Source organism: Panthera leo, chromosome D2, assembly GCF_018350215.1.
Source record: "Panthera leo isolate Ple1 chromosome D2, P.leo_Ple1_pat1.1, whole genome shotgun sequence".
NCBI lineage: Eukaryota > Metazoa > Chordata > Mammalia > Carnivora > Felidae > Panthera > Panthera leo.
In genome coordinates, this window is record NC_056689.1 from 66,740,472 (window position 1) to 66,767,290 (window position 26,819).

The 26,819-nt window shown below is 47.6% G+C and overlaps 1 protein-coding gene across 5 annotated transcripts in view; it reads right to left on the bottom strand.

Moving 5' to 3' along the window:
* Window positions 1-954: 954 nt before the first annotated feature.
* XPNPEP1 (X-prolyl aminopeptidase 1) overlaps window positions 955-26,819 on the bottom strand; it is a 58,813-nt gene continuing 32,948 nt past the window's right edge. For all 5 annotated transcript variants that reach the window (XM_042908271.1, XM_042908272.1, XM_042908275.1 and 2 more), the window contains 16 exons: window positions 25,716-25,808; window positions 25,234-25,377; window positions 23,413-23,508; window positions 20,299-20,380; window positions 18,576-18,786; window positions 16,690-16,779; window positions 16,125-16,175; window positions 14,521-14,579; window positions 14,314-14,391; window positions 12,335-12,406; window positions 10,062-10,122; window positions 8,506-8,575; window positions 7,447-7,620; window positions 6,454-6,530; window positions 5,167-5,265; window positions 955-1,508 (listed from right to left, as the gene is read on the bottom strand). In XM_042908271.1, the coding sequence (XP_042764205.1) occupies window positions 1,380-1,508; window positions 5,167-5,265; window positions 6,454-6,530; window positions 7,447-7,620; window positions 8,506-8,575; window positions 10,062-10,122; window positions 12,335-12,406; window positions 14,314-14,391; window positions 14,521-14,579; window positions 16,125-16,175; window positions 16,690-16,779; window positions 18,576-18,786; window positions 20,299-20,380; window positions 23,413-23,508; window positions 25,234-25,377; window positions 25,716-25,808 (1,586 nt within the window). In that variant the 3' untranslated portion in view covers window positions 955-1,379. The remainder of the gene's footprint in view (window positions 1,509-5,166; window positions 5,266-6,453; window positions 6,531-7,446; window positions 7,621-8,505; window positions 8,576-10,061; window positions 10,123-12,334; window positions 12,407-14,313; window positions 14,392-14,520; window positions 14,580-16,124; window positions 16,176-16,689; window positions 16,780-18,575; window positions 18,787-20,298; window positions 20,381-23,412; window positions 23,509-25,233; window positions 25,378-25,715; window positions 25,809-26,819) is intronic.

Genomic DNA, 26,819 nt, shown 5'->3' on the forward strand with positions numbered 1-26,819 from the left:
GGAGGAAATATAGAGCAGATTAGTAGCTGTATCTCCAGCCTATGTCTTAGGTTGTTCCTTCAAACAGCAGGCCCAGGCCCTAAGACAAGGACATGCATGTCAATGGTTTATTGGGGGATGGCCCCAGGAAATGCTGGTGGGAGAAAGGAAAAATCAAACAAAAGGAAAGGAAGAAAATAAAGGGTCCTAGAACAAGTTACCATGGTGGGAAGTAGGGCTTCATCCCGCTGAGCAACCCCATAAGACAGTATAGACGACACCCCAGACATCCCAGCCAAGGGTTGAAGAGGTCTGTCCTCCCATGCCCAACCACGATGGTCTGAGGCCCTGGGGGCATTAGCTCTGCAGACTTTGGGAAGCTTGCCCCACGGAGGAGAAAGCCCAACTGGGGCACCAGGGTGGCTCTGTCGGTTGAGCATCAGACTTCAGCTCAGGTCGTGATTTCACGGTTCGTGGGTTCGAGCCCCATGTGGGGCTCTGTGCTGACAGCTCGGAGCCTGGAGCCTGCTTCAGATGCTGTGTTTCCCTCTCTCTCTGTCCCTCCTCTGCTTGCACTCTGTCTCTCCCTCTCTCTCAAAAATAAATAAAAATTTTTTTGAAAAAAGAGAGAGAGAGAAAGCCCAAGGACAGGGAGTTGCAGGCACTTGCCACAGAACACTGTGACGAGACATGAGGACTGAGGCGCTATGGGGGAGACACCACACAACGTATGCTACAGGGTAGACCATGGAAGACACTTTCGACAGTATACTCACCAAAACACTGTATTTCCTAGAGAAAAGCAAGAGAGGCTTACAATTAAGTCAGACAATATGTGCGGAGGCCAGGGATCACTCCTCAAAGGGGACCGTCTATCTGGAAAACGCCTGCCCTGAAGGCCAGGAGCCCTGGAGATGAGCTCGCCTAACACGCAGCGTGGACAGTGCTGTGAGGAAAGAGCCAGCCGAGACAAAGCACATTTTGACATTTTATTCACTGATCATAAATACAGTCTCATGAATCAAGGTGATCATGAATAATGTACTAGCACCTGAAACTTGGCCACCCCAGAGCAAGCGCTCAGTGCTTCACCATCACTGGCCAGACAACTCACTGCGGCTGATCAGGGCATCTCCCCGCATCGGCGTTTGGCTTTGTGGGGATCCTCCTTCTGGTGCAGCAATTTTATTCTCGGCTCGTTCTCAACAATTTAAAAAATCATAAAAGATTGAGTGTTTGCAAGAAAATATCAAAGAGGATCAGAAGATTTTCAGTTCTTCTTAGAATCTCAAAGTAAAAAGGGGAACTAAGGAAGGAGAGGGAAGGGGACAGATGGCAGGGATCCGCCAGGTTTCTTCCCTTCCTCAGAGCATTTTACAAAAACAAAAACCAGGGAGGCATTAACGCTGTTTGGAGATGGGTTGCGTCTCTCTGATGAGCCACTCGAGGGCTTCCTGGCGGCCCTGTTTCTGCAATTCCTTCCCGATCACATCCCTGCAGGTCAGGTGGTAGTTGTTGAGCCAGTCGCACTGCAAGAGGGGAGAAAGAAGAATGTGGTATTCACCATCACACCTCTCCCAGAGGCTAAACGGGCAAACAGAGAGGCATGGCCCAAGTGCGGAGATCACAAGTTGAGAGCAGAGATGCACAAAACTCCCCCCCACCCCGTTCAGGGACAAGTGACTTCTTTGTGCTCTATTTCCCTGGAAATCGACAGGACAAGGCCACATCGCTTGTGGTAAAATGCTCCTAGAACAGTCTACATACAGCAGGTGGACAATGACTGAAGGAGCGGTAAACACCTGAGAGCAAATCACGGCCTTGGCTTCCCTGAGTGTAGAGTAACCTGTAACCAGGTATCCTCTCAACAGGACCCCTGGAAGCCATACGCGCAGGACATCATAAGAGGGATGGGCAGGGGGGTCTGGTGGGTCCTTCACTCACCCATATGGCCTCATTCCCGTACACCTAGGCCATCTCTGGGTGGCAGCGGAGGAGAAGGGTGCTTACCCTAGACGGCTGCTAAGATTCCTGCTAAGAGACACACGTGAAGGTGTCCCACCAACACACGGGCTTTCCTGTCCTAAATCCACTGACAAAGCTGAATAAACTAGAATCAGCTGAGCCCACGTGGGTCTTGTGAGCGTGGCTGTCTAGATGAACCCAAAACCTTGGGTGGCCAAGGACTGTGGTGCCACAGGGTGGGGTGGGGAGCTCAACTTTCAAACACTCAACTGAATGTGGCCACGGCCTCAGGAGATTTTTTAAAAGAGGGAAGGAGGAAGGAGGTCTGATCCACAAGACCTGAGGGCCAAAGTTCTGCAGCCACACAAGGGTGAACTCTCCCCTCTGGGGCAGGGCAGGGCGGTGCGAAGGCTGGAGGGAAGCAAGTTCTACCCAGAGGACAGCCACCCATTCTCTCCACTGTCCAGGAAGTGGGTCTGACCAGACGCTCAGCCGCAGCAAGGCTGGAGAGACTACCACCACCACCACGCAGTTGTTGTAACGAGCCAAACACCACCCGGGGAGGCAGTGGTGTTACAGAAGCACAGGCCTCAGGGACTACAGTCTGCACCAGGTACCAAACACCAGCTCAGGGTCGAGATGGGCACACAGATGCAGTGGTATCGCCACCTGGCTTTGACCCCACCAGCGCTCCACTCCCCACCGATAAGAACTCATTAGCTCCTGCTGGAGCTGGGGAGGGGGGAGGTGTCAACAGCCAGCCAACTGCTATGGGTCAGCAGTGAGGCCGGGCAGGGCTACAAGACAGCCCGCAGTCCAAAGCGGCCAACCCCGGGGCCAGGAGGAAACTCCCAAAACCCTTTCAGTTTGTACACAGAGCCTCCGTGAGGCCTGACCAACTTCCCTAAGGCCCTGAAAACCTGCCGCTGCCCACGTTCACAAGCAAAGTCCTCAGCTGCCATCTGGTGACAAGTGATGGGAATGCAAGACCGAACCCAAAAAGCCCCTAAAGTAATTGTTAAGACAGTCTGTTTGGGAGACAGGAAAGGGCGTGACCAAGTATTTTAAAAGCCAAATGGATAGAATCTGGTTGTGGGGTACTACTGTGCCTTCAGACAGAACGAAGCCCCAGATTCATTAAGTGGTATATGGAAAGACATTCTTTGGCCGAAAGAGATAATAAATGTACTCTGCCTGGTATGTTAAGTACATCTACTGTTATCTGTAGAAACTTGCTTATGATCTAAGGGTAAGAAGATATTATCTGCCCTATAAAAATTGACAGAAGGAACAGTTCAGTGAATTGGCTATGCAAGGTATGGTAATGAACCACAGATTAAGACAGAGCCACTGGGGGCGCCTGAGTGGCTCAGTTGGTTATATGTCCGACTCTTGATTTCGGCTCAGGTCAGGATCTCACGGTTTGTGAGATCAAGCACCAGATCAGGCTCTGAGCTGACAGCGTGAAGCCTGCTTGGCATTCTCTCTCTCCCTCTCTTTCTGCCCCTGCCCCGCTCATGTGCACATGCGCATGCACTCTAATAAATAAATAAACATTAAAAAAAAAAAAACCCACTGGTCTACGTCCAATGTCATGGGGTGGACTGTGAGGTTAACAAAACTCTTTCTCCCTCAAAGAAGAATGGTCTCACTCAACCTTCCTCATGCACTATTTCCCTGGATAAAGCAGAATGTCATTGGGAGAAATGCCTCCTGATTAGTTCATTTTATCTAGACGGCAAGGATTGCAAACCCTGGGTACAGGGTAGGAAGCCACGGCCTTGGTCTTCCAAGAGAGTAAAGTGACTTATTACTGAACAGTCCCTCGCTAAGACCCTGGAAGCGGTACCCAAGGCCACGGTAAGAGACAGTGGCTCCTATGGTCACAAAGGATTTAAGCAGGGTGGCTTCCATGCCCACCTAGTGTTCTTGTCCCCTTTCACGTTAGCTATCCCCTACAGAGGCTGGAAAAGACCCCTGCAATGCTGGAGGGACTCTTCCCGCCATAGACACAGCTGACATCACTGTTAACAGGCTGTGTCCTGTCCAGCACCCTCTACAACCACATCAGTAGGACTCGTTTAGGTGCTGCGAGTGGGAATGTCTGGCGGGTCAAGGGCACTGACAGTTAAGCACAGTGTCCACACTAAGCAGGGGGTAGATGACATTTTCTGTCACCCATCTGTGAGCTGGATGAGGCAGAAGAGACTTCTAGCTGCAGGAATTCCATCCCACAGTCCAATAGAAGGGGCCTCCTTAAGCCTGAGGCACTTTTCTCCAGGGCCGAGCATGAGGCCTAGGTGTGCGCCACTGAGGATGCCTAAAGAGGCACTTCAAGGTCCCTGGAGTGGGGTCAGTGGCTGCTTTGAGTGATAAAAACATATTCCTATAGAACCTACCACACCTGTCCTGACTTTGGCTCCCATCAATCATCTGCCTTTGCAGGGACTTCTGACCACCTACCCTGCTCTGGAACTTGTGTCCTTCTGACTTCTGTCTTCCTGGCTTGGGAGCAGTTTTGTCTGTCCAGTGTTGACCATTCCTGCCCTGTCTCTGACCCCTCTCTGCTCTGATGTTGATCACCTGGCCTGATCCCTCAAGGCTTACTCCAGGTCCTGGTGCCTGTCACCTCACCTGGCCGTGTGGGCCTGGGGACCCACCAGAGGACTTGAAGGGGTTTCAAGACCTGTTTCCTTCTGAGCTTGATAGGTGAGCACTATTGTGCTCCTAGCTTTGTGAAGAGTTTCACAGCCCAGAGTGACCGGACTAGTAGCTACCACCTCTCTCCTTTCTGTGTGGAAACTGGGCATATGATAATAGATTTTGCTTTTCATGCCCTTAATGTTTCATTCAACATTAGAAAACAATCTGGTATGCGCAATGGCCAACAGGCCCTTCCACCCATCTGGCTCCTCATAGGGGAGACACATGGCCCATGGTTTGCTAAACACGCCTCAGCACAGATACGGCTCCTGCCCTCATGGAAAGCAATGGCAAATTATTCCCACTCACGAAACCTTACAGCCCCACAATAGTGCAGGGAGGACCCCTACCTGGAGAGCCAACAAATACAGGAAAAGCACCTACAGACCACAGGAGACCTAGAATCTTCAGACTCAGGTGGCACAGACCTCTAAATTAAAAAGTGAGAACAGACTAGAGAGCATAAGGTAGCTCCCCACCCCCACTTCCACTCTGTCACCTCCAAGCCACCCTCATTACCTCTTTGTCTGTAAGAGAATCCACATCTATCATTTTGGTCTGTATCGGAACCAAAGTTAAAGGTTCAAAGGTCAGGCTTCCCCGGTTATTGAAGTTGTACTGTTGGAAAAAGAAGAAAACAGAAGCTTTTACTTCTCCCTCTCACAATGAACCACCATGAGGTCATTCCCACCAGCCAGGACCACCCCTCAGGGCCAGGTGTGACTGGGAACCAAGAAGGGGTCAGAGCTTTTTCAATCGGCCCAGGAGGCACGATGAACCCAGCTGACGGGACTGTCCAAAAGCTGCTCCGCTGTGCAAACAGCAGCCATCAGAAGCCGAGGGGCTCTCAGCAGCAGGTCCACAGGCTAATATCCACGGTGATGGAGAAGAAGTAAGGAAACAACATGGCGGTGTCTGGATGAGGGGCATCACTGGTTTTGGTTCTCAAGACTCTACGGCATATAAGTGCCCGACACCACTTTTATTTAATAGTTAACCGCGTGGCCTGTCCTGACCTGCTAGTCTCATCAGGTGACACATAACAGGTTTGTCCATCCTACATAGTATGGGATGGCCATGGCACCTGAGGGCATGCTGGGTCTCTGATCCTGGCAAGGCCTCTGGGAGTGAGAAGAGAGGTCACTCTCACAGACAGTGACTTCAACATGCAGATCCCTGCAGGCTTAAGAAGCCACTTCTCTCCAACTGTTTGATTTCCAGTCACTCACAGAAGAGGAGTAAGCAGGTCTTCTAGGTAAAGCCTAGCACCTGACGCCCTGCATCCTCTTGTAACAGTGATGGGGAGAAGGAGGAGCCCCTGTCCTCTGCAGGGCACCGGACCTATCTTCTCGCCAGCCTGTGGGGCCTGACCCACAGTATAACTCATGGCTCCTCAGGTTTACCCAATAAAAATCATCTAGGTAATTTGTTGAAAATATAGTTTCCCAGCCCCAGCTCTGGGTCTGGGGTCTGGGAGGGGCCTTTAAACAAGCACCTCCCCCACCCCCTGCCCCTGTAGAGGAAGCATCATGACAAGAAGCTGCCTCTAGCAAACTCAGACCCAAATCACATCCAGCAGGGGCCTGCCTGGGGCTCCATGCATTCCAGTTCTGGGTCCCAGTTCATGAAGAATTTTCTTTTTGGCTTTGCAGAGGAGAGTGATTTCTAGGAAACTCTCCACTATGGGAAGGAAGCTCCATTTCAGCTCCAAAATGGCACACTCTTGGCTCCAAAAACAAACATCTTTATCTTCCCTCATTAGGAAATAATGAAAATTTTACAATAAATAAATACATAACTACCTACCTTGGTCTTCACAGGGACCACCAGGACAACATTTTCAATGCGAATTCCAAAAGCCCCATCTTCATAATACCCTGGCTCTAAAAGACACCAAATCCAGAAATGAGAAGCAGCCCATGGTGCACATGACCACTCCTGGGATGACAGCCCCACCCTGGAGGGGGAGGAGAAACAGGTGAACAGTCCCCTCAATCCAGCCGCAAGAGCCCAGAGATGCCTCCTCCTCCCACATGGCCGCTTTCAATAGGTCTTCGAGGAACAGAAAGGAAGGTTCTGAAATCCCTGAGTACAATAACAGGATCCACCACAGAGATCACAGCGCATATTCATAAGCCATAATGATGCACGCATTACAATATATTCACAGAGATCTGTTAATGACGTGGGGAAAGGAAGTACATTAAGAAAGCAGAATACAAACACTATGTCCAGTATAATCTGAATGATTAGAAAAAAAATATATACACATATGAAAGACCAAAAGCTAATACATCAAAATATTAAATAGCATTTCCTATGGATGGCTGGATTACAAGTGATTTTCATTTTCTTCCATATGCTGTTCTACTGTCTCACTTTTTCTAATTTTTTTTTTTAACGTTTATTTATTTTTGAGAGAGAGAGAGAGAGAGAGAGACAGAGTGTGAGCAGGGGAGGGGCAGAGAGAGAAGGAAACACAGAATCCAAAGCAGGCTCCAGGCTCCAAGCTGTCAGCACAGAGCCTGACGCAGGGCTTGAACTCACGAACCGCGAGATCATGACCTGAGCTGAAGTCAGATGCTTAACCGACTGAGCCACCCAGGTGCTCCCCATCTCACTTTTTCTAAAATGAACACGTGTCACTTTTATAATCATAAAAAGTTGTTCTTAATTCAAGGAGACAAGAGGGGGAAAGTATATCTAATTTACTTTAAAATAATTAAGTATAAGAAACAACAGAGAGTGTTCAAACAGGCTCAGAGATCCACACATGCACTGGGTGAGAGGGACACATACCGTCAGTGACGATCATGCCTGCTTCCAACGGCTCATCAGAGAACGTTTTATAACTGATGCCACAAGGACCCTCATGAACATTCAGGAAAGACCCAACACCGTGTCCTGTTCCGTGCAAGTAATCCAGGCCAGAATCCCATAAAGCTGAGCGGGCAAACGAGTCAAGAAGGTGTCCTGAAAGACACATAAGAACCACTTGATGATATTTGTCCAGTACTTTTTCAATTTGCAAAGCACTTTAGAGATTAGATTTATTATGTTTGGCTCTAGAAGGTGAAACAGAAACCAGCGTGTAAAAGTTACTGGAGGGTTCTGATTTCAACCTGGCATAAGGAAGAGCTAACAATCAGAGCTCCCGAGGAGGGCCGCTCCCCACCCAATCAGAGCTCAGTCTGAAGCCAGAGGATTGTTTGTCCACGAAGCCAGCAAGGGGACGGCCGCCGGCAGCAGCTAAGGGTGTTGGCGATAGGGACATTCCCTTCCCAGTTCTGGGACCCGGAGGTTTCAGGATTAAAACCAGACTGCAATAAAAGGGATGCCCAGGGAGATGAGTGCAGGCTCCATCTAAGATTCAAGGTCCAGGTGTTGTCAACTCCCTGTCCAGTGCCCCATCCATCAGTCCTCAAGCAAACTGGTATATATCTGAAGTCAGGTTCCCAGTAAAATAAATCCCGACAAGGATCCCAACCAAGAGGCCCTGGCCCAGCACTGCAGGGCAGAAGGAGGCTGCACCAACTTCCGCTTGGGCCCTGAGGCCTTCACGCCCGGCTGCACTCTCCTGGGAGCCACCTTTATGTGTCATCCGACACCTGAAGTGGTCAGGAGAGAGGTATACAGCCGACATCAAGCCCAAACCTCAGCCTGCTCCCTGGGAGGCCCTCTGAGCTCAGTCAGCGGGTCCAGGAGACTCACTTCCTGCGGCACACCCACCTGCCCTGGATGGGCCTGAAGGGACTGGGGCTGACACGACAAGAAAGGACATGTTCTTCCACTCACATTTAGACACGTTTGGTGTCTGAACAAGAACCAGCCTGTCATATGACAGAAGGAAACACCTACCTTTGGTTCCAGTTGGAAAAACGGCTGCGCTCACAGCTATGTGGCCCTTGAGGACATATGTGAAGCATTCCTGCCAAAGAAAACCCAGGGGGCGTGTTGCAGAACCGGGACAGAGGTGTTAGTCCTGTAGTTTTCCAGCAGTTCAGAAAACCTTGCTTCTGAAGGCTTTTAGCAATACCACAGAGAAAATCAGAGTGAAAAGAAAAAGAAATCTGGTGGAAAAAAAGCTTGGTCATAGGACCAATTTTCCAGAAAATCTTGAAATTAAATTGAGTAAAAGAGAACTGTCAGAGACATGATCCCACAGATCCTTCCCTGGTAATGAACATTCCAATATCCTCTGAGCACGAGAAAGACTGGGAAAGTAGGAGAAGGTACTGGTGAAGCCAGCTAACATTTCCCGAGCGACTCCTCTGTGCCAGGCATGATAGTAAACACTGATCATTTAATCCCACACTTCATGATGGAGATGCTGTGGTCATCCTCACTTGACAGAGAGATTAACCAGCATGCTGGGTGGCTCACTTCATAAGCAGCAGCATCTGGCCTTAAAGCCAGGCGGTCCTGCTTCGGCCTCTGTGCCCTGACCAATGTTATACTCAGGGGTTATCCCTAACTGCCTGGATGAAGAAATTGCTGCTGGGAAGGTTAGCGGTTTGCTGGTAAGGTGCAGAGTTAGGACTAAACCCATACTCTTCAGTCTGGTCTGGAATTCTTTCTCCAGAACAAAAAGAGTCACACCAAAGGTATATGGACCCAAGGTCAAACTCCTCTGAGGTGCTCATGCCTACAAATAGATGAGCCACAGGACCTGAAGTATGAAGCTTGCTCTGCTGCACTGCCTAAAACTCTCTTCCTTGGATAAACTTCCTGCAGAAGTTCCCAGAAAAAGATTCACTGAGAATCAACCAACATTCACTAGGTAGTGACTGATCCGGGAACTTGCAAGGTTCATGGAACCTTTACAACCAGCCCTGGAGGCAGGTACTCTTATCCCCATTTCTGCGGATGTGTCTGTGTGCTTTACTCAGGGTCACAGAGCCAGTAAACAGCAGAGAAGACCTCAAGTCCAGACTCTAGACTCCTGGTGCACATCTCTCTACCTCACTGCTATCTCCTCCTTTCCAGGCCAGACAGACCCAAAACTGAGCAGTGTATATCATTTCAGAGGGTTCCTACAGCTAAGCCTATAAATGGAAATGCTGAACTTGAAAAAAGAAGGGGGTGGCTTTCAGAACCAAATCTAGATGCTGTTTGTAAAAAACGTACATTTCACTACCCCATTCCTATCCCTAGAGATTTCCTGACTCAAGAGAATACTACTGACGCTGTTAAACTTGAATCTGAGTTCCTTGACCTTAGCAGACAGAATGCTTTTAAAATGTCTCCAGTAATTAATTAAATGGACATCATAAAGCAGATAAGCCTGACTCCACAGTAATGAGCTATTTTACTATCCCACATACAAATTTTACTTAGTTACACAATTCCTTTTCATAAAAGCAATGCTCTTACGAAAGCAGAGAGGCCCTCTCAAGTTTTCTGCTCTACCTTACCTTCTCATAGGCCGTAGGGGTCCCAAAATGCATGGTCCGTGTCACATCTGTGGTTCCGTCCCTTTCCAGAAGAAAGGACAAATTAGTTTTCACTCCAAATAAGCTTTTGCTCAAATATGGGGTAGGTGAGGCCACTGCTGGTGGCCACGTAAAATAGTGCAGCCACTTTGGAAAGTAATCTTCAGCTCCTTAAAAGGTTATAAATATGGAGTTACCACATGACCCAGCAATTCCACTCCTAGGTAAATGCCCAAGAGAAGTGAAAATCTAAAAACCTGTATACAGATGAACATAAGGGAAGGGAAGCAAAAATCACAAGGAGGGGGACAAAACATAAGAGACTCTTAAATACAGAGAACAAACTGAAGGTTGCTGGAGGGGTTGTGGGTGGGGGGATGGGCTAAATGGGTAAGGGGCATTAGGGAGGACACTTGTTAGGATGAGCACTGGGTGTTACACGTAGGGGATGAATCACTGGAATCTACACCTGAAATCCTTACAGCACTATATGCTAACTAACTTGGATGTAAATTAAAAAATAAATTAAAATAAGAAAAACCTGTATACAAACGTTCATAGTAGCATTATTCATAAAACCCAAAAGGTAGAAACAACTTGAATGGCTATCAATGGATAAACAAAATGTGGTATCTATACGATGAATATTACTTAGTAATTACAAGGAATAAAGTACTGACACACACTAGGTCACGAATGAACCTTGAAGACAGAAGCCAGAAAGAGAAAGCCATGCATTATATATAATTCCATTTATAGGAAATGCCCAGAATAGGCAAACCTGTAGAGAGAAAGTATAGTAATGGTTTCCTAGGTAGGAGAAAATGGGAAGTGACCGCTAATGGGAATGGGGTTTCTTTCTAAGGGTGATGAAAATGTTTCAAAATTGCTGGTGGTGATGGTTGCACAATTCTGTGAATATACTAAAAACCATTGATTGTATACTTAACGTGAGTAAACTGTATGGTATGTGAAGTATATCTCAAAAAAGTCACTTAAAAAAACTAAATGAGACAAAGTAGGAATGCAAGGATGGCCTCATGTACTGAGAGTAAACTCGTCAGGCCCTGACACGCACAATGCGAGGACTGTTTCATGGGAGACGCTGTCACTGGGGTCATAAACGAGGGGGAAGAGGACAAAGTAAACAGGAGCCTGCTTCTATCAAAAGAGGGCCGGGGCGCCTGGGTGGCTCAGTCAGTTAAACATCCGACTTTGGCTCACAGTTTGTGAGTTTGAGCCCCGCATCTGGCTCTCTGCTGTCAGCACAGAGCCTGTCTAGGATCCTCCATCCCCCCTTTGTCTCGGCCCCTCCCCCATTTATGCTCCTCTCTCTCTTTCTCAAAAATAAACATGAAAAAGAAAAGAGAGAGAGCCAACCTCCAATTCCTCCCATCAGGACAACAAAGGACTGAACCCTAAAAATACCCAAAGGTATCTCTTAGAACACACTAATCCATACCTGTGACACAGAAAGGATAACTTCTAGAATCCTGCTAAAATTTAGAAGTGAACCAAAATTTACACCAGTAGCCAAATAATCTCAACACCCTCAGTTCTAGGCTGTTATCATGAATACCAACCCATGTGTCCCAAGGCTAGGCTGTGGTTTCCATGCACGGGGTGGAGCTCACTTAAAGATCAGGCTCCCCCTCAGCCATGGTCCCAACTGCAGTGGGAAAGGAGCATTTAAAAGGCCTTGCTCGTGCCCTCTTCATGCAGACAACACCTGTTCCAGCTCCCTCTCATGGCTTCCACATCGAGACCCAACGAACTCTTGGGTTCTCCTCTGAGAAACTTTCTAGAGGATGAGTGTGAAAAGGAGCAAGATGTGAAGACGAAAATTCAGAAATTCGGGGGCAACCTAGTTTCTCATTCATTCATTCAAAATTAATCCCTTACCTCCCAAGCCCTGAGGCCACTACAAGTCCAGAGAGCTAGCAGGCAGTTTATGAGCTAGAGCAGAAGCCTTTCCAGTGGTTTTGAAAGCTTGCTTTCAGTTATTTATTTAGTATTTAACAACACTCGGCCAAGAACTAAACATTCCTATCAAACAGTCTTTTGTGGGAAGAGTCACCACTGGGCTCTTTCAACCACGGGTGGAAAAAAAGGACAAGACACGGGAACGAGTCCATTAGCAGCAAGTGCAGAGTGAGAGTCTCAGCTGAGTGCTCTCGGCTGGAGCCTGGCTTGCCCCCTATTCAACTGCTTTGACCCAACATCGTCAAGTTCTATGGCAGCCCTAGTTTACTTACTTGTATTGAGCTCCCGAGTCAATCAGGTACACCTCATCTAGCGACAAGGTCCTATTCGTCTCAGGGACTGGCCTAAGAAAGTTAATTAAAAAATAATTAGTCCACAAATGTAAATACTTCCTGAATCTGGGAGGGGGACAAATAAGAGTTCCTTATACTATTCTTACAACTTAGGTTAAGTCTGAAATTATATCAAAATTAAAAGTTACCAACTAAATTAATTATTCCAAATAATTTAATCTTCTAGAACTAGTCAAAGACCCAGTCGACCTATCTCCCCAACTGGATAAAGAGATCAAGAGAAAGAAGAACAACGTATCTCTTTATATCTAGCTCCATGTGTGCTTGGAACAAAAAAGATGTTCATGAAATAATTGTAAAAGTTACAAAAATAATAATCATTAGATGCAGCAGGACCAAGCTAGAGTCCTCAGAACTGGGAATATAGCAGCCAGGAGTCACTTGTCTCTGGGTGTGGGGGTCCCAGGCCCCGGCCTCAGCCTCCATGTAACTCCCTCAGTCCTGACCCCGTCAGGAGCCTCCCCACTTGCTTCCTAGGCCACCAGACAGGCAGGAGGTAAATTCCTCAATTTGGGAGGAAAACTAAAGGGATTTTTACTGGGAAGTGAAGTAGATCACAATGTTCTTACACGAAAGCACTTTTTCCAAATGAACACGAAGCACTTTTAAAAAGTGATCTGATTTCCCCAGGCCACTTCCAGACAGTGTCACTGCACTGGGAAATGCTACAATGAATAAGAGCACTGCAAGTCTCTGCCCTGCCGCTGAGAGAAGGACTCCTTCATTTCCAGGCACCACCCCCTCTCCAGCACTACGGGCATCAGTGGCTACTTGGGCCGAACGACTGAAAAAGACAACCAGACATGGAAGCAACGTCCTGCTTCTCAACAGGCTTCCAGCAGCCCATTGTGAAAACATGCCAAAGTAGAAGCAGGCTTCTCCCCCATTTGATCGGAGTTCTTTTTAATGTGTTAATTACATGTAAAATTCTAGGATAGTATCCAGCCAAGAAATTCATCACCTGAATTAAACATAAGACAAAAACTGGAGTCCTTTTGATATTTTAATTTTGGAACAGAAGCATTAATACGAGAGAGCTGCACAATCACAGCTGTGACTGTCTCCCACACAGCTTCAAAATCTGCCCCAAGACTAAAAGCTCTAAAAGCAACTATTAAAAGGGGGTGGGGGTGAATCTCCGCCCAAGTACAGCCCAGTGAGACAGACCAAGTGATCTTCCCCCAGACTGTGTACCTCAGACATGGAGCAAAGAACTCAGAATGCCCAACACAAGGCAAATACATTCAACTGGGCAATTCTGAAAGCTGAAGCCCGATAATCAAGCCAAGTTCCATTTCCCACCATCTCCACAGACAGATCAGCCCTAAACTTATCAGTGCCCCTCCCATCTCACAGTGCAGGGAATGCTCAGCTCTGTGAGTCCACAGGCTCTTATAGGTCATCTGCTAAAATGCCTCGTAGGCCGGGTGCCAAGCCCACAAGGAGGGAAGAAAGGGTGCTGATTATCTCCCTAACCATAACAGTATGCTCAACAACCTCATGATAAGTTTTTTGGTATGGAGTGATGGAGCTCACAAAGATGTCTGGACTCCTGCATCAAGATGGCTGCCATTATGAAGAAAGACAAACACCGATCACCATGATCAAGAGCTATGAATACAGCTTCTGTAGACACAGAAAGGAAATGGGGACAACCCATTTGACGACATCGTGAAGAATGTCAGTGCCATACACCTGAGCCTAAGTGGAGGCTCCCAAAAGGCAGAGAGTGGGAGATTGAGAGGAAACAAGACCTTATTTCCCATATAAGAACAGTCTCAACAGACAACATGGGGGTGGGCACTGGGGCCTCTGGTAAAATAATGTCTCTCCCCTGCTCAGGCTCCTGTGCAGAAGCAGCAGCAAAGCCAGGCACCGTGCTCCTCCGCATGCCTTACGCGTAGTGAATGATGGCGCCATTGGGTCCCGTACTGGAAATCGTTGGGAAGCTCAGGTCCACAAAGTCAGCCTGTTGTCTGGAACAGAAAGACACAGAGAGCACAGCGGCTTCCAGAATCTTATTGTGCCAGCAATCAGGGCCCTCTCAGCCTCATTTAAGTTGCCAAAGAAATGACCACAAGGTTCCTGCACACACGGATCCGTACCTGCGAAATTCCTCAGCCTTGTCGGCAGCTGAGATCTCCGACACACCACCTTTGGGCACCTACAAGGAAGTTGCTCATAAGTCATCAGGAGTGATAAATTCACGTGTTTATTACATGTTAAAAGGGATGCATTAAAAGCTTATTTTTTCCTCAATTCCCATGTCCCGGCTGTCCAACCTATGGGACACAGCTGAGGTCTCGTCTTCAACAAGGAGGGAAACTTCTAAGACTCTTACCAAAGCAATCTAAAGTAGAAGGGTTTAGGGGCACCTGGGTGGCTCAGTCAGTTAAGCATCCAACTTCAGCTCAGGTCATGATCTCACGGTTTGTGAGTTCAAACCCCATGTCAGGGTCTGTGCTGACAGCAGCCTGAAGCCTGCTTCAGATTCTGTGTCTCACCCTCTCTCTGCCTCTCCCCCATTTGTGTTCTGTCTCTATCTCAAAAATAAATAAAATATTAAAAAAAAATTAAAGTAGAAGGGCTTCTATCCTTTCAATTTTTCACTTAACTCTCTGCCCCAGTGTTATACCCTAAAACCTCCCCAAACTTAATCCATCTAAGTTGAAAAATTCAAAACCATCTCCTGCTAGGATATTGTCTTGCGAAAGTCATCCTAAATACGTAAAGAAGATAAATGAAAGATATTATTACAGGGTGATTAATAACGGCAAGAAAATTAAAAAGGATCTAAACACCTGAAAACAGGAGCAATGGCAAATTGGTCTAACCACTAAACGCAACCTCTCTGCTTGGATCCTTCTTTTTTATTCGAGTATAGTTGACACACAGTGTTATGTTAGTTTCAGGTGCACAACACAGTGATTCATCATCTCTATTTATGCTATGCTCGCCACAAGTGTAGCTACCATCTGTCACCTCACAATGCTTTTACAATTTGGATCCTTTTTTTAAGGCCTCAAAGCACACGGAAAATGCTCACGCTGTGGTGCTAACGGAATAAAATAAAATACAAAATCGTACGTATACACTGAGAGATGTGTAAAACTTATTTACGCAGAAGGAAAATAGCCAGAGAGAATAAAATAGTTACACACAGGGTGATACCCTTCTTCCAGTTTAAGCTACTTTTAAAGAATTGTTTATATAATATTTAAAGGGAACATGTGATTGTTTAGTAATGACACAAAGAAATCCTCCTGCTGTCAACCATAAGGAATGAAAGGGCAAGAAACTAATGGCCAAGAGTCAATTTACTATCAAATAAAAAGTTTTAAGTCTTAAATTGAAGTACACAAAGATCTTTTTCTCTTAATATAATCAGCTTGCCTAGAATATTATTGTGAGTCATTTTTCCTCATAATGAAATTTCACTCAGTTATAAGACAATGCCTTGACCCAAAAAGGATCCTCTCTGTGAAGGAAATTCTGTCTTCATCTGTGTTACTATTTTCTACAGTTAAAAAAACTTCTAAATACACACACACCAAATTTCCAGAAAGAACTACCAAAAGTAAGGACTAAAATTAGATCAAGACCTTACACCTCATGGTCACCAGAGCATGGAGGTGCCACGGTTTGAATCACATGTTGAGAACTTCTGAATAATCTACATCCATGTGTTAAAACAAGACGAAGAACCAACCTCTTTCTCCAGCCAGTTAAAGAGTTCACAGAGGGCAACAGCATCTTTAATCTGTGCAAAGAATAGAGACAATTTTTTTTAAGTTATTACTGAAAATCAGCTGGGCAAATTCAGTGCCCAGCCCTAACGTGGTTCTGAGAAAGCCGGACCCATCGGGCACAACCAGGGAAGGGCCTGCCGAGACCAAACGCACATCCCTCAGTGGATTCACTCCTGCCCTCCAGAGGCAGGAAAGACAAGCCACTGGCAAATGCCATCTGTGGACCTCAAATCTTTCTAGACCCACCACTGGCCTTGAAACATACCTTGGGCCTTTTAAGAGGCATCACCTTCTTATTCTTCTTCTTCTCCATCATCATCATCATCATCGTTGTCGCCTTTTTTCTGTTATACATTGTACTTTATAAAGATCTAGCCCACTGAGTATTCTACTTCATTTTCTCACTAACGCTGGAAGGCTCAAAAAATTTCCGGCCTTGTGCCAGGCTCAAAGCCACACAGCAGATGAGGGACTGGGCCTTCCAACCACCATACACACCCCCTTTGCACGGGCTGCTTTACTCACGTGAGCTCGCCTCATGCCTTCTGATTCGGCAGAATTCTTCACAGCTTTGGCAATGCAGATGGGGGTGTAAGGCATACAGCATCGATGATCCTAGGGGCAAAAGGCATAGTATGAGAAACTGAGTCTGGCTCCACTCACCCAAGACCAAGGCAATCACCTCTTCACCCAGCACATCAAGACAGGTCATGTGAAGAGCTCCCATTCAGGACCCATGGAGCTGTGCCTGGGGATCGAAGTCCTGCCCCTTTTGGTTGATGACTCTGAGCATGACAAGAGGGGCTCGAACACTTCCAAAAGGTAAAGTACATCAAACAAGATTATTTTTCTTCTGTCCCCCACATCTTCAGCTCTCTGGCACTGCTGGCTGCCAGCCATCAGGAAGACACTGCTTTTCAAGCTTCCACGGTCATGGTCAGAGTCCATTAACAGATCAAAGCTTGACTGAAATAACCCCTTTCTTGAAAAAGCACAAAGGAGGCTTTTTCCCACTGGGGACACACACGACTGAGGGAGGGCTCCTGCTCCTTCCCATCTTGCTCAGGGATCACAAATCACCTACTGTTCACGATCTGATCGTAAAGGGCTGGGGAAGACCCTTCCCAATGAGAACGAGTCAGAGGCCAGCCCTGCACTCCGGGAGGGGGGTTTAGGATCACTTGCACTCGCACAGAGCTTGTTGAAAGGCTCTCATTCCTTCTAGGCTTCTTATCCCCTCACTCCTACGTGCATAGCCCTCATGAAACAGAGAAGGCAGGCATGATCCCCTAACTTAGGTCAAGGAAACAAATCTCCGAGCAGATGAGTGTCACACAGTGTGAGAGTGGCAGGGCGTACTGGCAAGCCAGGTCTCAGTGGGCCAGGCCTGGGCTCTTTCCAGGATGGAGAAGAGAGGAGACCCCTGGGCTTGCTAAAGGGCACTTGGCAGCCAGAGGCTCCAGACAGGATGTTCGAAAAGGCTACAATCCAAGGTGGCTTGGATTCCAGTCATGCCCTGGGCCCTAGTTAAAATGAGAGGACAGGTGTTCACTGCTTAGAATAACCCAACAGGGGCTGAGTAAAGGTTAAGGGTATCACTATCATTTGACTTTCAACAAGTCCCCAACTTCCCAAGCCTCTCTGGGCCTCGTCTCCTTAGCTGTAAAACGTGGTGAGGGAGGAGCACACGCAGAGTAGTGTTTCCCAGAGTTCTCCTACCACCTACACAGCTCTTACACCGGCTGCCAGCCCTCTAGACCTTTACTTCTTTTCTTTAGACCATCTTTATTTAAAAAATATTTTTTTAAATGTTTATTTATTTTTCGAGAGAGAGACAAAGCACAAGGAGAGGAGGGGCAGAGAAAGAGGGAGACACAGAATCTGAAGCAGGCTCCAGGCTCTGAGCTGTCATGGGGCTCAAACTCACGAACGGCGAGATCATGACCTGAGCCAAAGTTGGACACTCAACCGACTGAGCTACCCAGGAGGCGCCCCTCTTTAGACCATCTTCAAATCAACTTAGTTTGTTAAATTCTGTCTTAAGAAACAATTTTTATATCATCATGGTCTCAAATACTAGAAATATTTTTTCTAGTATATGCTGAATTGCTTTTAAAACAGAGAATATTTAAATAAACCTAAGTATTAGTATATACCACCTAAAATCATCTCTCATGCCACACTCTGGACAACACAGGACTCAATGAGTTCTAAGGGCCCTCAGACTCTCAACATGGCTCTAGCCCAAAGGGCTCATCTAGGGAGAGGACATCTCTGATCTGACAATCAGTCCCCGAGATCTTCCAAAACAACCTCTGTTTCAAAGACAAAGCTGCATGATGCCAGAACTGGGAAGGGGCTGGCAGCTGGAATGTGGCCGACTTTGGATGGGCCTCAGCAGGGCTACCAACCTTGGGGATGGTCTCGCTTACGGCGTAGCTGGCCTTGTCGCTGACCCACACCTTCTCCCTTGGGGAGAGATTGGCACACAGAGCCTTGAGCTCGCCCAGGATGGACTTGTAGGGAAGCACCTGGATTCTGTATTCGGCTTCTAGGCCCAAGTCAAAAAGCAGATGCTCCTTCACACTGGGGGCATCTATGCGGTCACCATCAATGAAGAGCCTGCAGAGGGGCCAGGGGTGAGGTGACAGAAAAAGGAGGACACGTGAGTGAGGGGGGAGAAGTACACACCCACACATACACAACAGGCTCCACCTTCTAGCAACCGAAACCAAGCAGTTCCCCTTCCTCCCCATTCCCTTCTCAAATCCTGCTCCCCAAACTGTGTCCCTATCCCCGTGTATGTTATCACCATCCACTCCATTCCCCCAGCCGGGACGTGGACACTGTCCCTTCCCGCCACTAAGATCTTTGGGCCTATAGTGTAAATCCTGATCAAATCTGTCCAGCTTTGACTGTGGCCTTGCCTAGTCACCAGCCAGGTTCAGGCTGCCCCCATCTCTCTGCTGGATTAGCACCAGAGCCTCCTAACTGGTCTCTGCATCCAGTCTCGCTCCAGCCAGCACAGTTTTCCCAGCCACAGTATTCTTTATGATTTACAAACCTGATCATGTGGTTCCCTGTGAAAAAGTCGTTCAATAGCTCCCCAGTGTCCTCAGGATAAAGGTCCGAGCTCCTGGACACCGCTCACGGGCCTTCCTTTAGGTGGCCCCTGCTCACCTTCCAGCCTCACACTCTATGTTCCCACCACACTGAACCACTCCAGGCCCTCCTCAGGCAGCGTGCTCTCTCCTGCCCAGAGCCACTGAAAATGTCATGCCCTCTGCTTAGACCACCATTCTCCTCACTCCCCGCTCACCTAGCCAACGCACATGCGCCCTCGATCTCTGCTTCGATATTATTTTCCCCAAGAGTCTCCTCTGATGCCCAAGTTTAGGTCAGGCCCCTCCTGTAACATCCATACGCATCCCACTGACAAGTCAGTGCCCACTTACATGCCCTGAAGCCCCTGAAGAGACATTCATCCCCCAGCTCCAGCCCAGCACCCTGTCTCATTCACCCTAGCACCCAATAGAGACCCTATCAACTTAATAAATGTTATCTGAATAAAGAGCCATCCAAATAAAAGAACAACTGCAGGAAGGCCACAAGCAATGCTTTAATGCATAAAGTTTGATGGGGGGGGGGGGGAGGGGCGTGGGCTTCCGGTGTCATTTCTGACCTTCCAGATGCCTGGGTTTATTTGAACTATGGACCCAAGACTGTATAACTGAGCCTGTACATCCCTTTGCAACTGGCTGCTACAAAATTTAGAATCAAGTGTGTGGCCTGACCAAGACTTTGCAGCAGGAATTTTGTGAAATAGCTTCATTCTGGTTTTGTTCTGATGTCCTGCCTAGTTTGTTTGGTTTTTTTCCTATCTTCTAGTACTGGAGAGACTTTCATAGATTTCAAGATATTTGGGAGATTAAGAGAGAGGCAGGATGTAAAAGAAATACCTGCTGTTAAGGAAGACAAGAAGGGAAAGGAAAGAGGAGCGGGAAAGGGAGAAAGCAGAAGAAAAGCAGTGCATCAGCGGGACGTCAGGTAGTGATGGGGTCGACCAGCAAGGGAGACGGGGAATCTGAGGAGCTGTGAGGAAGGAAGGACCTTCCACTGTGGCCCAACACTCACATGATCGTCTCCAATCCTATGATTGCATAGGAGAAAAACACCGGATTGTGCTCCACATCTGATCCTCGGAGATTGAACAGCCCTTAAAAAAAAAAATAAAAGCCCCGTCACTTGCCTGACTTGAGATTACAAGAGAGAGCCTGTAGGGGGAGGGAAACGCTTCAACATCCATGGAAGGCTTCCATGGAAGGATTCCGTGGCATCTCTCAGAAAAGCCGGAAACCTCACTTCCTGGTTCCACTTGGAGCTGCAGTCGCTCATGCCCGCCAAATGATGGCACCAAAACTGTTTCTTATGCTACCATATTGCTGTCCCGGGAACAGAATGGAAGTTAGTCAAAAAACAGGAGGATTACCCTCCAAAGAGTTGAAATTGTCCCCCTGGTGGTGACCTGCCAGACCTGGCCTTGCTGCAGCAAACTGGCATTCCCAAGTAAAGGGAAAGGAGCCAAGCACTCTCTCCCTTCTGAAGCAAACAACGTCCTCCTCGGGTAGAAAGACTGAGACCCACCCAGGATGGTGAGGTTGCCCAACAAGGCCCTCCGGCTAAGAGTCAAGGAGCCCCGAGGAGGCGGGGCTTCCCAGCAGAGGAACAAAAGCAGGGAGTGAGTGGTGGTGGCCTTTAAGCCCAAGAATGAAACCCGTGTCGGAGCCCACCCAAGGGTCAGCTATGATACCGAACTGGAGTGGAGGCCCCACCTACAGCCAGTGTTAAAGGTGTTTGGGGAGATCACTGTATGTTTGAAGGACTTTGGGCAGATCACTGTATGTTTAAAGTCTGGGGAGATCATTGTATGTTTAAGAAACTAAAGTGGCCAGCAGAGAGAATAGCTAGGGTCTCAAAGCTTCCAGATGTCTAATGCTTGCTCTCCTGAAGAATACAGTATTTTAAAAACTCCTAGTGAGAAAAGCTCTACGTCTATTTTAAAATAATGGCTTCTCACAACAAAGCAATGAAGCTTTACCTATCAGACGAGCAGTTTAAAAATGACAGTACCAGGGCACCTGGGTGATTCAGTCGGTTAAGTGTCTGACTTCGGCTCAGGTCATGATCTCAGGGTTTCTGAGTTCGAGCCCTGCTTCGGGCTCTCTGCTGTCAGCACAGAGCCTGCTTCAGATCCTCTGTCCCCCTCTACCTCTCTGCCCCTTTGCTGCTCACACTATGTCTCTCTCTCTCTCTGTCTCTGTCTCTGTCTCTCTCTCAAAAAATAAACAAACATTACAAAAATTTTTTTGATAAAATTTTAAAAAATAAAAATGCCAGTACTTGGGACTGGGAAGGGTGTGGCAAGACAGGCATATTCCTATCCACTGTAAACAATTCTAGCAGGTAAATGGCAAGATGGGTCCAAAGGCCTACCACGTGCACACCCTCTAACCCATAATACCACCCCTGAAAGCAACCAGAAATAGAAGAAAATCATCAGAAACCAAGACACAGATTTTGATGCACTAAGATTTTGATGGCGGCATCATAATAAAATCGTGAGAAAATCAAAAATAACCTAAGGTCATCCTTAAGGGAATGGGTAAAGTAAATTATGGTATAACCAACCATATGATGGGATATTTATATTTACTTAAGTTACAATTATATATGCTTAAAGTATGCTGATACTTTGGAAAAAATCAAGCTTCAAAATTATATATACACCAAATATTAACAGTGATGATCTCTGGGTAACAAAATTATAGGTGCTTTTTTTTCTTTTTCTTTTTACTTCCTCTACATTTTCCAGGTTTTCCACAATGGGAATGTGTTTTCTTAAAATCAAAGGGAGAAATTAACTTTATATATGTTATTTTCCCTGATGTCAAGGTTATTAATTAATTAAGGATATAAGTCACTGATACATGTCAAGTATCACTGATAATCTGACAAAGTTTTGGGGCTGGGGACTGGAGACATAGGACACTGTGTAGTAGGGTCTCTTTCTCTAATGAGAAAATTAAAAAATGAGGTAGTGCCTCTTCTCAGTCACCCTGGGTCAAACCCAGTCAGAAAAGGAAGACAGAACAGGAAGATTCACCAAGATTCCTTCAGGTTCTAGAGGATGACAGGTACTAAACAATTGCATGCAGGTTGTTTAAGGTCTAAAGATTCAGAAACTGCTATTGTATCAAAAAAGCTGGTGAAAAATATTTATAGTTCCTGAGTTTTCTGAGGTACAAATATTTCTAGAACATGGGGCGCCTGGGTGGCTCAGTCAATTAAGTATCCAACTCTTTTAATTTATTTGTATTTTTTTTATGTTTATTTATTTTTGAGAGAGACAGAGACAGAGACAGAGAGAAACAGAACACGAGTAGGGGAGGGGCAGAGAGAGACACACAATCTGAAGCAGTCTCCAGGCTCCGAGCTGTCAGCACAGAGCCCGACACGGGGCTCGAACTCACAAACCACAGGGTCATGACCTGAGCTAAAGTCAACACTTAACCAACTGAGCCACCCAGGTACCCCATAAGCTTCCAACTCTTGATCTTGGCTCAGGTCATGTTCTCATGGTTCATGAGTTCAAGCCCCATATCAGGCTGTGCGCTGACAGTGTGGAGCCTGCTTGGGATTCTATCCCTCTCTCTCTGCCCTTCCCTTGCTTGCTCTCTCTCTCTCTCTCTCTCTTTCTAAATAAGTAAATAAAAACAAAAATTTTTTTAAAAGAGAAATATTTCTAGAACATTCTCACTGTGAAGAACACAGGGGCCTAAAGAAAAAGTATAGAGAAAAAAATAATCTCCTATGGTGCCACTTCTACAGCTATAAAGAGACATGAATATTGACAGACACACAAATACTCACAGACATTAAGTGTTAGGAAGGAATGTCCTTCCTCAGAGGTGTCCCAGTCCTGAAGAGACTGGTCAGAGGTGGACATCCACCATAGATTTAACATCAGCCCCTGGCTGTAAAAACACTTTGGGCAAAGCTACATTCCCCTCTCCCATCTCTATAATTCTTTCTCCATCCTACTTGGTGCATCATATACCCATTGATGACATAAGTCTTTTGTTTATTCCCTGGCCACTCAGAAAGCTGATCTGCACGAACACACAGATTCCCAGAGAACCAAGGGAGAGACCGGGTAACATGCCCAAACAGTAAAGCCAGAGCACTCACACGCAATCTCATCCAGGGCAGTGACCACAAACCACACGACGTTCCTCTCGGCCATTTTCAACCGAAGGTCTGCAACCTTGTCCTTCCAGGAGATGCCTGCAAGAAACAAACGTGCTTGCGGCTCTGGCCCTGGTTCCAGGGACCCACGGGAGCCAACTGAAAGAACCCATCCCAAACATTCTGAGCCAGCACCACCTGTTATAGGGAGCATGTTGGTTGAGCAAACAGGAGGCCTGGATTTAAGCCTCTGTCCAAACCTGTTGACTTTCAAGAGCCCTGACTGCCTCACCGACAAAATTAATACATTTGTTCATCCAACAAATGTCTATGAAGCACCTAGACTTCCCAGGCATAGGTATCTGCCAGGCACTGTGCTGGTCACCGTGGCTACAGCTCTGAGTTATACCCAGTCCCTGCCCTCAGGGGGCTTACAACCTAGATGGGAAGGCAAATAATTAAACCAGCAACAGTTACACTTCCGTGTAAGAACTGGCACAACAGCAGAGGCACAGGGAGCTACGAGAACATACTGCCCAGGAGGGAAAACTCACCCAGTCTTACAGGCCGGGGGAATACCACCCACTTTACGTTCTTGGAGCCGAGAGACTCGCCCTTTGGTGCTAAGACCTAGGTACTCCCTGCAATCTGACTCACTGGGACCACTACTTCTAAATCACACTTGCCCTGTCATAGCCAGGGCCTCCCTGTGGCTCTCCAGATGGAATGGTAGCCCTGGGGAAGCTCACCCCATCACCACCACGACCACCACCATCCCCACCACGAAACGGTACTTTCAACTCCGGTTACAGCCACCTGGGAACAGGACGACCCTCTGTCTTATTCACCCAGCACCTGGCACAGTGTCCTGCACATAGTAGGTACTCGTGTTTGTTGAACACAAATCTTACCCCCAACGTCTGCTCTCCCCTCTCCTACAAGTAATAGGTCAGCGCCTCTGATTCAGCTTCTAAAAAACTCAAAACATGCGAATGGAAAATGTCTAGCTGACCCTGGGCCACTCCCTGGACCTATCCCCCTGAATCTGAGCTACCCTCCAGTGAGGGCATCACAAGGAGAGCAAGCTGGGGGCTGCCCCCACAACCAACACCGCTTTGAAGATCAGCTCGGGAATGCTGTTTAAAACTTGGCAAGAGTCTGGGCTGTAATGCTTTCTTCCCAGGACCCCTCTGGGCAATCTGCCTACATTCCAGACATCCCCCATCCACCTCTACTCTGCTGTTTCTACCACACGACTCCCTCCCCTTCAGCCCCACCTCCCTGGCCTCTCTGTGTATCCCTCACTCATAAATCCACACTTTCAGCTCCCACAAATGGTTCGCAGAACTTGCTCCACACCGACCACTATCATACAGGCCTAAGAAATCCATGCCCCAAAGCCGCTAAAGCAGAAGGTACGAGATGGGGTGGGGGGTGGGGGGCCTGAGGAGGTAAATCTACAAACGCGGGCAAAAGAAAAGGAAATGGAAGCTAGAAACCCCTCAGCCCCGTTTCCAATATCAGACACGTGAGAGGCAGCGAGCAACAGCGTAGTAAAAAAGCCATCTTAGCAGCAGCCAAAGGTCTGCCCAGAAGAGCAGGGCAAGAATAAATTATGCAAAGTAGGTGGTAAGTAGGTGCCAACCCTGGAAACAAATAAAGCTCCTGCCTTCATGAAATACCCCACCAGTGCCAGTGCCAGCATGGGGCAGAATCCTCCCGTGAGCTCAAGCTCAACTCTGATTCGGGACAGCGATGAAGACAAAGGTGACAGGTGGAAGGGATGATGGCTGGGGGCCCTGCTGCATGCAGCACAGTTCTGACCTGTGTAATCGAGGCCCAGGGTGAGGAGGGGCTTGCACGGGCGCTCAGGACGGTCTGTCCAGATTTTGTCCACAAGGTTCTCTTTGACAGGAATGAGGTGGTGGCCTGCACTTCTCAGAACCTTGGCCATCTTCTTCCAGTAATCTGGGGAGAAATACACGTGGCCCAGCCATGCATGAACTGAACGCCATCTCGGCCAAGGCAGGCAGCAGAGCCTTGAGAGCCAGCGCCTTCTGAAAGGCGATCCTCCCGTGGCCTAGCGCTGGGTGCGTAGGACGCAGAACAGCAAAGAGGTGATCTTCACCACCAACCGCCTTCCCCTGCCTCTCTGCCAGAACTCCTCTCCTCACCTTGATCTTTACCATGACGTCAAGTCACGCCGAGCCCCCAGAGGATCCACGTCCCACAAACAAAGAAGGACAATGGAGAGGCATCTAGAACCCACTTCCTCACCCAAGCTGGAAGGACCCCAGCTCACTCACCAGTAGGAATGATCAGTGGGTCCACACCAACCCTGGATCCTTCAGGAAGTACACTCACCAGCCAGTCTTCCTGAGTGGGTGTGTCCTTCAGACCTACAGAGGGAAGAACAGAGAAGAAACAATTCCCAGTGGAACCAAGCTCACGGTCCTACCCAGAAGGAAGCAATTCACCAACATCATGATAACAGGGCCTTTATTAAGCACCTTCTCTAAGGTAGATGGGTGGCACGTGAAAAAATCTGAACTTCCCTTAATCCTGGAAGGCTGCAAGAAGTATAAGATGGTGTGTTTTTTTCTTTTTTTTTTTTTTTTTTTTGAGAAAGAGAGAGAGAGAGAGAGAGAGAGAGAGGAGGGAATGCACAAGCGGGGGGAGGGGCAGACAGGGAGAGCGAGAGTCCCAAGCAGGGTCTGTGCTGTTGGCGCAGAGCCCAATGCGGGACTCGATCTCATGAACCGCAAAATCGGGACCTGAGCCGAAATCAAGACTCAGACGCTTAACTGAGTCACCCAGGTGCCCCTTAACACCCAGGTGTATTAAGACGGAAGCATACAATAAAATAAGAAGACAACAAAAAGAAAAGGCAAGATTTTCATTCGACTCCTGGTCAAAACAGCACCCGGGGAATCACTGCAACATAGGTACACGTGTCACTGCAAACAACATCTTCTCCGCCATCAGTCACTTTACCACCAGTGGTCACTTGAAGAGCACTTGGGTGGTGACTGGTGAAGGCTGGGAGCTGGGGGCCTCCCTCACATCCCACACCAGGTAAGAGAAACACACGCCATGGTACTCTCCCCTCACTGGAAGGCAGGGTGGCAGAGAGAAGGCTCCCGCCCCTCAACCAGGCCTGACTGGAGGGCTGAACACAAGCCTTTGCAGCAAAGAAATCTTTCCAAAGATTAAGACAGGAACACACAGGTACCCGTCACCATCATCTTTACAATGGCTCCCTGGCTTTCCAACTCCCGAGAGCAAACAGCCCTTCCCGTTTCTTCCGAACGATTCGTCATAGGACACCAAACAAGCTCCAAGAAAGGAACTGAAGTTATTTTTGATATTCCAGTTTTTCTTTAATCCAAGCCAATACCTTCTATGTTTGG